The sequence below is a fragment of the Lucilia sericata genome, unplaced genomic scaffold (genome assembly GCF_015586225.1).
Source record: "Lucilia sericata isolate MDLA Ls3-8-SP2 unplaced genomic scaffold, ASM1558622v1 Contig000420F_arrow, whole genome shotgun sequence".
NCBI classification, from domain to species: Eukaryota; Metazoa; Arthropoda; class Insecta; order Diptera; family Calliphoridae; genus Lucilia; species Lucilia sericata.
The window spans coordinates 26,277-39,373 of NW_023994437.1; the positions used below are offsets into that span (position 1 = coordinate 26,277).

At 27.4% G+C, this 13,097-nt stretch overlaps 1 protein-coding gene across 3 annotated transcripts in view; it reads left to right on the forward strand.

Annotated features, from left to right (window-relative positions):
- The first annotated feature begins 1,166 nt into the window (after positions 1-1,166).
- The window catches only part of LOC119604710 (probable serine/threonine-protein kinase DDB_G0278665), a 28,704-nt gene continuing 16,773 nt past the window's right edge, over positions 1,167-13,097 (forward strand). For 2 of the 3 annotated variants that reach the window (XM_037957495.1, XM_037957496.1), the window contains exons 1-2: positions 1,178-2,191; positions 8,765-8,959. In XM_037957495.1, coding sequence (XP_037813423.1) covers positions 1,808-2,191; positions 8,765-8,959 — 579 coding nt within the window. In that variant the 5' untranslated portion in view covers positions 1,178-1,807. Of the gene's footprint in view, positions 2,192-8,764; positions 8,960-13,097 lie in introns of all 3 variants that reach the window. The other variant, XM_037957497.1, reaches the window with a different exon arrangement.

The following is a 13,097-nucleotide window of genomic DNA, read 5'->3' on the forward strand; positions in this document are numbered from 1 at the left end:
CGTACGGTTTGAGGTATCTTTTAGATTAATTTTCGTGAACATTCCGATACATGCGACGTCAGTGACTGTGATTATATTTGTTTGAGGCAAAAGGTTGGTTAAAAGAAACCTGTTTTGTCAATTGTTAGTAAATACATACAAATGTATGTACACACAGAAAATTTCCCAAAACATTTACTTGAAATACAGGGAAATTTTTTCTTTCGGAACATGTTGAACCATACAAGTTGCATGAGGTTTGATAGTGTGTATATTTATAGGATTGTTTGTTTTAAAGTATCTTTTGGATTCGTTTTTAATTTTGTTCATTCCGATACATGAATCGTTAGATAGTTTAAGTTGGTTTCGTAGTTGCCACACTGTATGCATTTAAAATCGTTAATATGGAATATATAATAGAATATTCAATAACATGTATGGAAATTTCTAAACAGTTAATTTGATAAATAATTACTTATTCTAGAATCTCGCACCTCAATTTTTTCCAAAATATATTTCTTCAATTTTGTCATATGTATAACATTTAAGGTAGTAAACGTCCAATAATTCAAGGCCAAGTGTGTTCCATCTGGAAGTTATAAGTGCTCAAAGTTTAAAATTTGGAACAAATTAAAGTAAAAATATCTAACTTTGCAAAAAAATATGGTTGCTTTTAATAAATGATAGCATACATATGGGTAGTTCAATTAAGGATCGAAAAATTTCGAACAAAATAATTATCAGAACCAGCATCGAGACTACAGTTCAGATTATGTAAAATTGAAAATGCGTAAAAGTTCTATGTGCAGGAAATATTTTAAAACCACATTACAATTCAGGAGCACTTAAGCTACCATAAGCATGTATTAAAATTCAAAGGTGCAACAAAAAATACATTTTTGTTTTCCTTTAGTTTTACTTTAATATGTACATACTAATAAAATTACTATACATATTTCTCTTTTGTTTCAATTTGTTATACTTAAGAATTTTCGACTATATTTTATAACAGTTAAATAAACTATATAATAATCATATGTATCTGTTTCCAATTTTGTGAAAAGAAAACTTCAAAATGAAAAATAATTGAGAAATCTGGCAAGATGTATTGGGTGTGTTTGAGTTGGAAGTTCGATATTATTACCATATGTAAGAAACCTGTTTTCGCAATTTTATTAAACGAGTATAGTTCAGTCAACAACGAGCTGCACGCGTAAACGGTCGTTTGCTAAAAGATATAATGCTGCGTTTTTTGAAAGATATAATTAAAAACGAGGCGTTGAACAAGAAATACGACAGTTTAATAAATTAACAAATACATCTAATATTTTTAAAAGAAAAATAAAATTGTATCTGCTAAAATCTCATTACGAAAATTTCCTCTTCGGATCTTTTCAACAAGGCATGTCTGGAATATTTAATTTCCTTTAAAAACTACATTTGGAATTCTCGTCGAACGCCATTGTTTTGTCTGTTCGTTTAAAATTAAAAGAAAACAAGCATTAATGTGGGATTCGGTGCCCATGCGTTTGTGTGTGTTTAAGTTTAAACGAAAATCAAAAAGAATACTAAAACGGATACAAAATAAAAGTGAACAGAAAGAAAATGCTGTCTAGATAATTCATAGTTGTTGTTTTTAGTGTTTCTAAAGTAAGGTTGCATTTTGTGTATTGGATATAAAAATGCAATAAAATTACAAAAAAGAATGAAAAGATACATAAAAAAATCAAAATTTGCACTAAAGAAAATCTATACTTAATAAAAAATTGCACAACAAAATAAAAATATATATTTTTCTTTCATCCGTTTGAATTGATAGAAAGTAAAAATGTTAGTTCATTCAAACGCATCCTCTACGCCTACTCCTGGCTCTAGTTCTTCAACTAGTAACACATTGGAGCCAGTCACCACCTCTACTAATTCATCGTCGTCACAATTACATCAGCATTTACAACAATCATCGTCTTCAACGTTTTCTCTCCAACAACCACAGCAAAAACAACAAATGGGTTGTACATCTACTTTGAATTCACGACCCCCATCGCGTGCTCCTTCTATATTGGATAGTCCAACATTGGCACGTGTGGAACGTGCCAGGTTAAGATTGGAAGCTTCCGCCCAACACCAAAATTTGAATGATAGTTGTGGTAGTATAATAAATACTCTTAACGGCGAAGATAGCCTGGAAAGAGCTATATTAGATCCAAATAAGGTAATACTTTTTAAAATTTCGGATATTACAGTTAAATAAATACGAAAATATAATATTTTTCATTTTAATTCACATCGACAAATGTTTTTCAAAAAGTATGTAGTTAAGTAGAAGTTATATACTCTATAAGTACTATACCACATTTTCGATATAAGTTTCAGTTAAATTATTATAACTTTTTAACCAATTGAATCATGTATATATGCGCTTCAATTAGTTTTATGCGACAAACATACGAAATTAAGAAGAATAGCGAGGTCAAAGTTTCAATTGATTAATAAAAAATTATATTTGTTCGAAACAATAAGAGTAGTTAAAATGTATATTCACGTCATCATTTTTATATTTACCCTCACATCAACACTAATAAACCCAAATCCAACTGCAATAAATGTATTCTACGCACTGTAAATGCATTTATAAAACTTTATCCTTAAGATATTGATATACATATGTATGTATGTACATACATATATCCTATAGACGGCATTAATTAAGTTGTACGTAAAAATGTTTAGTTGTCGTAAAGTTGTGTTTAATTATATTTTTGAAATAAATAAATAATTAAGTATTTATTTCAAATATATAATTAAACACTGCTTTACGACAACTACACATACATATGTACATATAATGATTCCCTAGTCCTTGTTTAATTTGGTTTGTTATATGTATGTATGTCCGATATACATACATACATACATATGCTAATGATTTAGGTATGAATAGGTGCCAATTTTGTGGCAACTGGATATTTGTATAAAATGGTGTAGGTGGCAAAAAGTTTTGTTTTTATGGCATTATGTATATTTAAACTGTCCAATTACAATGGCATTGAAAATTTCGTAATTTTCCTGAGGTTATTTATTAGTGGAATTTGTGTTACATTGTGTACATATGTTTGGCCGCTTTTAATTTTTCCACAGTTTCTTGTGAGAAACAATATAGTATGTATTAAAAAAGAAATTTAAATAATTTTTTTAGTTATGCTCTGAATATTTGTAAAAATTGCCGCAATTTTATAAAAAACTAAAAGCACTAGAAAATGTAAAAACGAACAAAAGTCTTCACTTTTTCTTCAAATTTCTTTGTTTTTAATTTCTTGAATACAAGTTGTAAACCTACTTATATTCTTATACACACATATCGTCCAGTTAATGGAATACCGTCACAACTTTAAACATAATTTAAAACAAATTGCTATATTTTCATTTAAAATAAATAAGTATTTAGTTCCTAAAATACATATATATTTTCATAAATTTTAAATTTTTTGAAACATTTCAGACGGAAGATTGTTTTTCATAAATGAAATATTATGGTTTTCGAGTTGCGACAATTTTACATTTTGCGAGCGATATAAAGAATTTAATTTATTTTCTTTTTAACTTTTATTTCTTCTGTGATTATAACTGGTGTGAATGATAGTGGCTGAAATAAGCACCGAAGCTGAACAATTATTTCATCGAAGAATAAATAGGTTAAATATAGTTTAAAACACTAAATATTCCCGATACCATACAAAATATGCAATTTACAGAAAATGAAATCTTTAGTTAATGTTGTACTTAAGTGTTATGTACGTACATAGGTTTGTTCAGAAAAAATCGGCTATAAGAACGAATTTAAATAAAAAGCAGGCATATTTTAGAAATATTTGGCATCTGATTATATACGATTAGTCGATTAACCTATTTAATATTGTAATATCGTATAAGCAGAAAAAAGTAATAATCTTAAATTTATGTGGGCTAATACCTATATGTTTGTATTGCTTCACCATCATAATACACTCAAAATATATTAAGAATGAAACACAACGTCTTTTGTGCGTGATAAAAGGTCATTTTATTTGTGGCTTACGTAGAATCAAATATAAATACATACTACGAAATCCATATGAATGTATCTAAAAATACCTCGAATACTTAATAAAAACCTCTTAATATGAAACAATGATAAAAATAATGACCATATTGACAGACACATACATTGTATACATAAATTCTTATAAACGCATCAATGTTCCTCCGAAATGTGATCAAGGAAATAAATAATTATAAAACACGAATATGTACCAAGAAAAAATATGGGAATCTGTTAAAAATTTTAAGAATTTTTATAATCATTATGTTATGTGATTTTTAGTTATTTTATTGTATACACATAGGTACATACATATAGAAAAATATATCCTTTCTTTATATATATATTAACATATTTATTATTGCTGCATAAACAATGTTTTATTATTCGCAAAATACCGTGTTTATAAAATAGGAAATAGCGGTTTTAACTGTTTGAAGTGCGTTAACAAAGGAACAAATTAATATTTATTTACCGTTAATTTACAAAAAACTTTATTTGATCTAAATACCAGAATAGAATTTTCCATAATTTTTTGATCAAGCTCTTTGCTAACATAAAGTATTGGACGAATGCATTATTATTAGTATTAACTCCATTATTTTGTATTTTAAACTTCAACATACATAGATGATAATGTACATTCACAATTATTAAATGAGAATTGCTAAAACCCTCGTACATGCTATATCTACGTAGTGGTGTAATGAAATATTTCAATTGGAAATGGTATACTAGAGATACAAAGAACTTGCAATCAACGATTATTGTTTGCAGAAATACGGCTGCATGTTTTTTTTTATTTTTATTTTTTAATTTTTTCATACACTTTTTATAAGAAATGAACAATAAATTTAATGTTTCTATTGTAGTTGCATTCTGTTGTCAGTGGAAGTAATGTTTGCATGACGATAATGCCTTGAGCAAACAACAAAAAACCATTTGCGAATGCAAAAAGAAAAAAGCGGTAAAAACTTTAACAAAAGAAACGAAATGAATATACATACATATGTACATCTTAAAACAGAATCTATATACATTTACACTAAGAACGAAATCCCAGAGTTTTGACGAAATAAGGGTATAATGTACGTACTTGTATATTCTAAATTTTAAAACAAAATTTAAAATGAATTTATCTAATGAAAGGAAATAAAATGTTATTAAAGATTAGTAAGTTCGTAAATCAATATTTCGATGCAGGTGTGGACGCATCAAGTAAAAATGTTGGAAGACATAGCAAATACATATATGTATATACTTGCTAAATTTTAACTATAAAGAATTCTTTAAAATGGTTGTTAAATAAACAGCAAGTAAAATACAAACAAATACATATGTTATATCCATATACTATGTAATGTAGGTAGTTTTAATGTGTACAAAAAGGGCATTGAGCCGTAAAATATGAAAAAAATTGCAAAAATTTTAATAGAAATGTACATACATGTGGATATACATATGTATGTATATGTAAACGTATGCCAAATATTGTCTGAGTACAGACGTATGTATATATTATATACGTCTATACATAATACTTAGATATCGTAACTGAAAAGTTAAAGGCGCCTCATTATTCTAATAATTAATTAATCGAATAAATGAGATACATATGTATAAATACATTAATAAGAAGTTTTACTTGTGTTATCTTATTTAAAAAACGCTTTACTTTAAAGTTCTGATTTTTCATTTCATGTTACGATAAATCTACACATTTATACGTATGTATGTATTTAATTTACGCACTTTACACGTACTTACATTTGTAAATACATTTGTGTACATAAAATGTTTAAATACAAGTAACTGTCAAATTATAAATTGTGGGAAAAATGTTTTAAGATTTTTGGGTTCGGAATATTATAATAATGCTGTACTCGTGAATAGTAGTACAGTAAATTCGTTATAACCTCGTTAAACTGTATGTAGGAGCAAAGATTTTTAAGATGCATTATGTGTTTGTTGTTCACTGGAAATTAATGAAAGAAACAAATAAACAATGATATCACACATGACCTCTTTTTAAACAACGAATTAAATAAAAACAAATGCGAATAAAATGTACATACATATAAAGTCATTATGATGAATATGATACCCTTATACTTCCTGTAATGCTACTGAGAGATTAACCCCTTAAATGAACCTCAAAATGTGTGGATATCTAAATTATACGCCAGACAAAGAAAAAAGTTCATGTTATTTTAAAATTTAAATACAAATATCCATATTCTATGTAAACTACATATAAAATGCAAATGTTGCGAATCTTTTACTTTCATACATATGTATTATTTTATTATATGTATTTCCCTTTCATGTTCCAATAAAGCTATACATACATACATCACATAACTAGATGTTTTTGTGCTATCTGACATATAAGGACTCCCTCACTGTATCACAAGTGGACAATCGCATATTTTCTACATATCAAGAAACTTGTATGTAAGTGTATGTATATCGTAAACATGTGAATATGTACATATGTACGTACATAATATGTCCATTCGTATGTACATACTTATGTACGTTCATATGTAAGAATATAAGCACGTATGTACTTATGTGTATGTATGTTTTACATACATATAAAAAAATAAATATATTCATTTTAGTTTAATTGTTATTTCCGTTTAATGATTTGTTTACAGTTGTATTAAAACAAATTTTTGTACATATATACGTACATGCAAACATATGTATGCATGTGAATATTTTTATATTTAAATTTTTCTTTTGTTCAATTTGCCGTTTGGGTACATCAAATTCATCGGATTTGTTGTGGCTGTCGATTTGATTTATTTTTTGTTGATGGTTGGGTGGCGGCTGTCATAACAACAAAACCAACAACTACAAATACATATAATCGTGTATTCCATTTATTAGGCAAATAACAAAAGAACCGTTTGTAAAATGTAATCATTTTATAAACTTCCGTTTGCTGGTAGCACCAGCCAACATACTACATACTTCTCACCGCTAAAGCTTCTGGTATTGCACTTGCCAATTGCATTTTAGAGTTTTTATTTTTGTTTTATCGTTGTACTTTTGGGGTCTTTCAATTGTTTGTCTGTCATTATAAGCAGTCAAGTGCATGTTAATTTGTTAGTTTAGCATAAAACACACATTTTAAATTCTCTTGTTTTTGTGAGGTTTTTATCGTTTGGGGAAAGCCTTTTATGTTAAGTTATTCATTTGTAATAAAATGAGCATGTTTTTAAGCATACATACATATGTAATTATGTATAAACATATACACATATGCACATGTACATACATATGTATATGTACGTGTATATTGCACAGATTTTCAATTGTTGGTAGGGAACTGAGGACTATTTCAAAAAAAATATATTTTTTACTTTTCTCGTGTTCAGTACATTAATGCGAATCGATTGAGAGGTATTCCTATATACATATATATAGAATAACTAAAACAATAATGTACACTATCAAACTAATTTGCCAAACGACAATATGTATTGGAATTTAATTCACCGTAAATATGATTGCGAAACTTATTAAATTCTTTTATATTCTGATAATAGAAAATGAATCAGTCAAATTTGTTGTTAATTTCTTATTTATTCTTGAAAACAATTTAGTTTTCTAATTAATAAATAGAATAAAAACTTGGTTATACATCAACCAAATTAATTATTAGTATTATGACATCATTATACCCTACACCACTTTAGTGGGGAGGGTATATTGGATTTGTGCTGATGTTTGTAACATACAAAAATATTCGTCCTAGACCCACCTTAAAGTATACCAATCGGCTTAGAATCGTTTTCTGAGTCGATTAAGCTATGTCCGTCCGTCCGTCCGTCCGTCCGTCTGGCTGGCTGGCTGGCTGTCCATGTAAACCTTGTGCGCAAGGTACAGGTCGCAATTTTCAAGATAATTGGATGAAATTTGGCACGCACGTTTTATTTGACCCAAGGACGAAGCCTATTGAAAATGGTTAAAATCGGTCCATTATTTCACCTAGCCCCCATACAACAGAACCCCCCGAAAAGGGCTTCTGAGCTCATAATTATGTTAAATATACAGATATATCGATAAAATACGGCACAACTAAGTTTTATAGAAGTCTTGATGACCCTGCCAAATTTCATAAAGATCGGGCCACATTTGACCCTAGCTCCCATGCAAAGTCCCCTTCAGAAAGTTACTTGAATGTCCCAAATTAACTTATAAACACAAATATCGCGATGAAATTCAGCACAATAAAATATTATGTCAATATAAATATATTCACAAAATTTTATCGGGCTTGGTCCATATTTGCCCCTAGCCCCCATATAAAGCCTCTTTCAGAAAATTAGTTTTTCATCCATAAATTGCTTAAATGTATCGGAACAAGGGAATATTGAAGATAAATGCTTTATTATGAAAAATAAATCACATTTAATATTCATAACTGGTGTAGGGTATCATATGGTCGGCCACGCCCGACTGTAATTTCTTACTTGTTTTACTATACATACATATGTATTTATGTAATTTACTTTAGGGAATCTAAACACAAGTAGCACAATTGTTATCAAATAGTGTGATAAAAATGAACTAATAAGTATATATAGAAAATGTTAAATTCTTAATTTTTTGACAAAATAAAATTGGTTAATTGTTTATTTTTTATTGATTATTTTTTTGTTTATTTCATTTGTATATTTTCTTATATTGAAACAGAAAGATGTGCCGTGGCACCAAGTATGGACTCATATGAAACGATTATCTCATACCTCCAAAGTAAATTCAACCACAACATTGTGTGCACAGAAAACTGATAGTGCAGTGACTGGGAAGTCAATAATATTTCCAGATAAAACTGTCTCATTGAAAGATACTATGTGTGCTCATCAAGTGTTTACAAGGCCAGATATGGTAGGAAATAATTTGGTTCTTTTAAATTAAATTTATTTCATCTGGGTTTGTTAAAAAAATCAATAAAATGACTTGGTTTATGGCTTTCAGTTTCATAAAAAAATAACTTATTAAATTAATGGTTGTGGTTTAATATTGAATAGAATAATATATTTTGAATTATTAAAGCTTTTCAACGATGTATGTATGTACAGTTATATTGAAAATTTTACTAAAGCCTATTTAATTTTTCTATGGGAAATGTTTAAAAATATTGACAAACAAAAAAAATTGCATAGCATAAATTTTGCATTTGATAACAAATATCGTTTGCGAGTTTTATTTTTATTCATAAAGTCGATATGGATTCTTACAATAACTATGTATGTAGTATGTAGTACTGAAAAGTATGTTTACATTTATCAATTTTTTTTTTTTTCAGCACAAATATTTAAAGAATTTTTTAGATAAATGTATATACAATTAAGTAAAAAGGGATTAACCCTTCACAAATACACAGATATGTATATATATTAAGCTGCTTTTTATGTTAAATTTATATTTTTGGTAATTTTCTGTATGCTTCTGCGTATTGTTTATAAAGTAAACTAATTATAGAACGGATCTTTTTTCAATTGTATAAAGACTATTATAAAATAATAATTTAACAAAATCTTAATAAAACTAATAAAAATTATTATTCTTGTTTCGTTTTAGGTGAGTTGCAATTATTAAAATGTGATAAAAAAAACTTTACAAATCGGTATTGTTAAAAATTAGGGGCTATAAGACGTAAGTAGCTAGATTAAAAACGTTTATAGTAGTTTAATATTTTCATAAAATAATTTATGACTAACGAATTTGTGATCAATTCATTTTTAATATTTCTTTTTTTCAACAAAATAAATTTTCATATTATAGAAAATCAAAATAGAATTTATAAAGATTTTTATTTACTTTTCCAATTATTATTCGTAGATATTATAAAACATGTCCATTAGGGGGTTAACTTTTTGTAATTTTTTTGCAAAATATCAAAAATGCCATAGCAAGACCTTATAGGGCACGAACAGATGTTAAGGAATATATTATTTTTTCGCAATTGTGAAAAAAGTTCCCGCACCAAACGCGATGAAGTTTTGTAGAAATACTACTTTTTCTCAACGAGAACAGTAAATAATTTTGCAACACTTTTGCATTTTTGTTACATTATCTTTAAGATAAAATAGTTCTTTATAACGTTGTTATGGATTTTCTAATAAATTGCGATAATATTTTATATAGAAAATCAAAATAGAATTTATAAAGATTTTTATTTACTTTTTCAATTATTATTCGTAGATATTATAAAACATGTCCATTAGGGGGTTAACTTTTTGTAATTTTTTTGCAAAATATCAAAAATACCATAGCAAGACCTTATAGGGCACGAACAGATGTTAAGGAATATATTATTTTTTCGCAATTGTGAAAAAAGTTCCCGCACCAAACGCGATGAAGTTTTGTATAAATACTACTTTTTCTCAACGAGAACAGTAAATAATTTTGCAACACTTTTGCATTTTTTTGTTTTAAGATAAAATTGTTCTTTCTAATAAATTGCGATAATGTTTCATATTTTAGACAATATTATACATTTATATGAAATTGCTTTCGGTGCGGAAGGTTTTTTCACCAAATTGAATTAAAATATAACTTTTTATTATCAGGACAAAAAAGTGCCACTCCAAAAAAGTTATTACCCTAATGTCCATCCGTTCAAAATAAACTAAAAATTAAAATTACTATCTGCAATATCTTCATGTTTTCTCAAATATTAAATAGGAATTATGCCTTTTTAGGTTTATGCTTACGATATGTAAATACAGACATCTAAAATACGGTTATACTCGAATTTAAAACCACAAAACACACCTGTGTTTCTATTCGATATGAAGTGAACGGTAGTAAAAAGTATGATGAAAACTTGTTGGTAAGGTTTACATAAATACATATGTGGTTTATGAACATCGATTAGTGTTCGTTTGTTATTATAGATATATATTTACATATCAAAAGCTCGAAAGAATTAATTCTTTATATACTTTTAAAATTGGTTTAAATTTGATATGTTGAACATTCCATATAGATAACTATTACGAATATAATAAATAGGGTTTAAATTGCCAAGTCCATTGAGTGTAATTATTTTATTCTTTATATCATTACTTTTTTCTATTCAGTTTTAAACTGCTATTAAGTAACGAAAAGTAAATAAAGTATGTAATGTTCATTTATTAATACGAATGCGTTTAATATTTTAATGTGTACCTACACTTTCTCTCTAACACTTTGCCATTTTATTGCTTTTGTCGATGATATTAATGACATTATTAACATTAATATAAGTTGTGGTCATTGTGACCTTAACGCAAGGGTTGCCTACGCTCAATCATATTTATATAAATGCATATAGCTGTGTACAAATGTGTGTATGTCTACTAATATAATTATATAGTTATATGTATCAAATGTATAATTAATCTATTGATTTTTAAGTTTTAGCATTGTTAAAAGTTTAGAATGTTTCTTTTAAACAAAAACCTTCATTAGTGCACCACAGCAGATAGGAAAAAGTGGAGAAAAATGTAAAGAAGAAATAAACTCTTTCTTTAGTTTACTGTTTCCAAATAAACTGCGCTAACCTAACAATATTTACCATATGTATGTATGCAAGCGTGTACATAATATATACATACATACTACATACATATGTATACCACTCATAACAGTGACTCACTGTGATCTTGTTGAATATAATTATTTTGATAAATATTTTTTTGTTTATGTATAAAAGCGAGTCATCATAAACAATTTAAACATTATTATTTTTTACTTGGAGAAAAATAATTTACATATAAATTCACATATTATCACAATACTGCAATAATACGAATAAATAAAATCATATTGTAAATTTGACGAGTATTTATTATTGCTTTATACCTTTACAAATGTACATATGTAGATATGTTCATTATTCATAAATACACATGTACAGTAGTTTTCCGATTTAACGACCATTCAATTCTACGAACATCGCATTTAACGAACAAGCTAATTTTTCCTATTGACTACCTTAAATAACGAACAAAACTTGTTTTTTGTACTCTGTTTAACGAACTAATAAAAATATTATTATTTAAATGAAGATAAAATGACATTTATCAAAAACAAATAACCTAAGTTGTAGCAAAAATATACCGTTGTTTTAAGCGGTGCTTTTATACCCAAAACTGTAACACATTCTGGGTTCTTATTAAATTTTAGTTCGATGTAGCTATGTCCGTCCGTCCTTCAGATAATGACTTTAACGCTCAATACTCGCTTAACAATACGAGTACGCCGATGAAATTCGATACAAACATGTTCTATACTAACCGAAATCTCTAACAAATTTTATGGGAATCGGTCCATAATTGACCTTACCCTCCATATCAGGCCCCCTTAAGAAAATTACTTCAACGCTCATTACTCGCTTACAAATACGAGTATAGCGATGAACTTCGAGAAATAACTTTAAAGCTCATGACTGAATTAAAAATACAGCGATTAAATTCGACGCAAATGTGGTTTGAAGGTGGGTATATAAGATTCGGAATTTTGTGTTTTGTGCTATTTTTATAAAAAAAGAATTAATTTTTATAAAATACATTTAAAAAATATTTTATGTGCCTATTTTTAATTATTTTCCTACCAAAAACCCACGTTTTAGTTAGTACTGTATATAACGAACTTTTCAATTTTACGAACAGGCCTGACAACATATGGGTTCGTTAAATCGGAAAACTACTGTATTTAATTATTAGTTTACTTTCTTATATAAATACATACATATCTATATTTTATGTATATTTGTAGAAGATTGAATTGCAAATTTAGGATAAATGGCAATTGCCACATTATGTATTTAAAAATAACAAAAAAGCATTTCCACCTGTTCATGTTTACGCACTTTTCTTTAAAACTGACGTATTGTGCATGAGATGTAATATTTAAAACTTCTTTAGTGATAAATGTGTATGTACTTATGTACATTCGCAAGAACATACAATCATCCTGTCCTGTTAAAATGAATAGAAATCGGAGTTTAGTATTTATTTACCTGAAATATTAATAA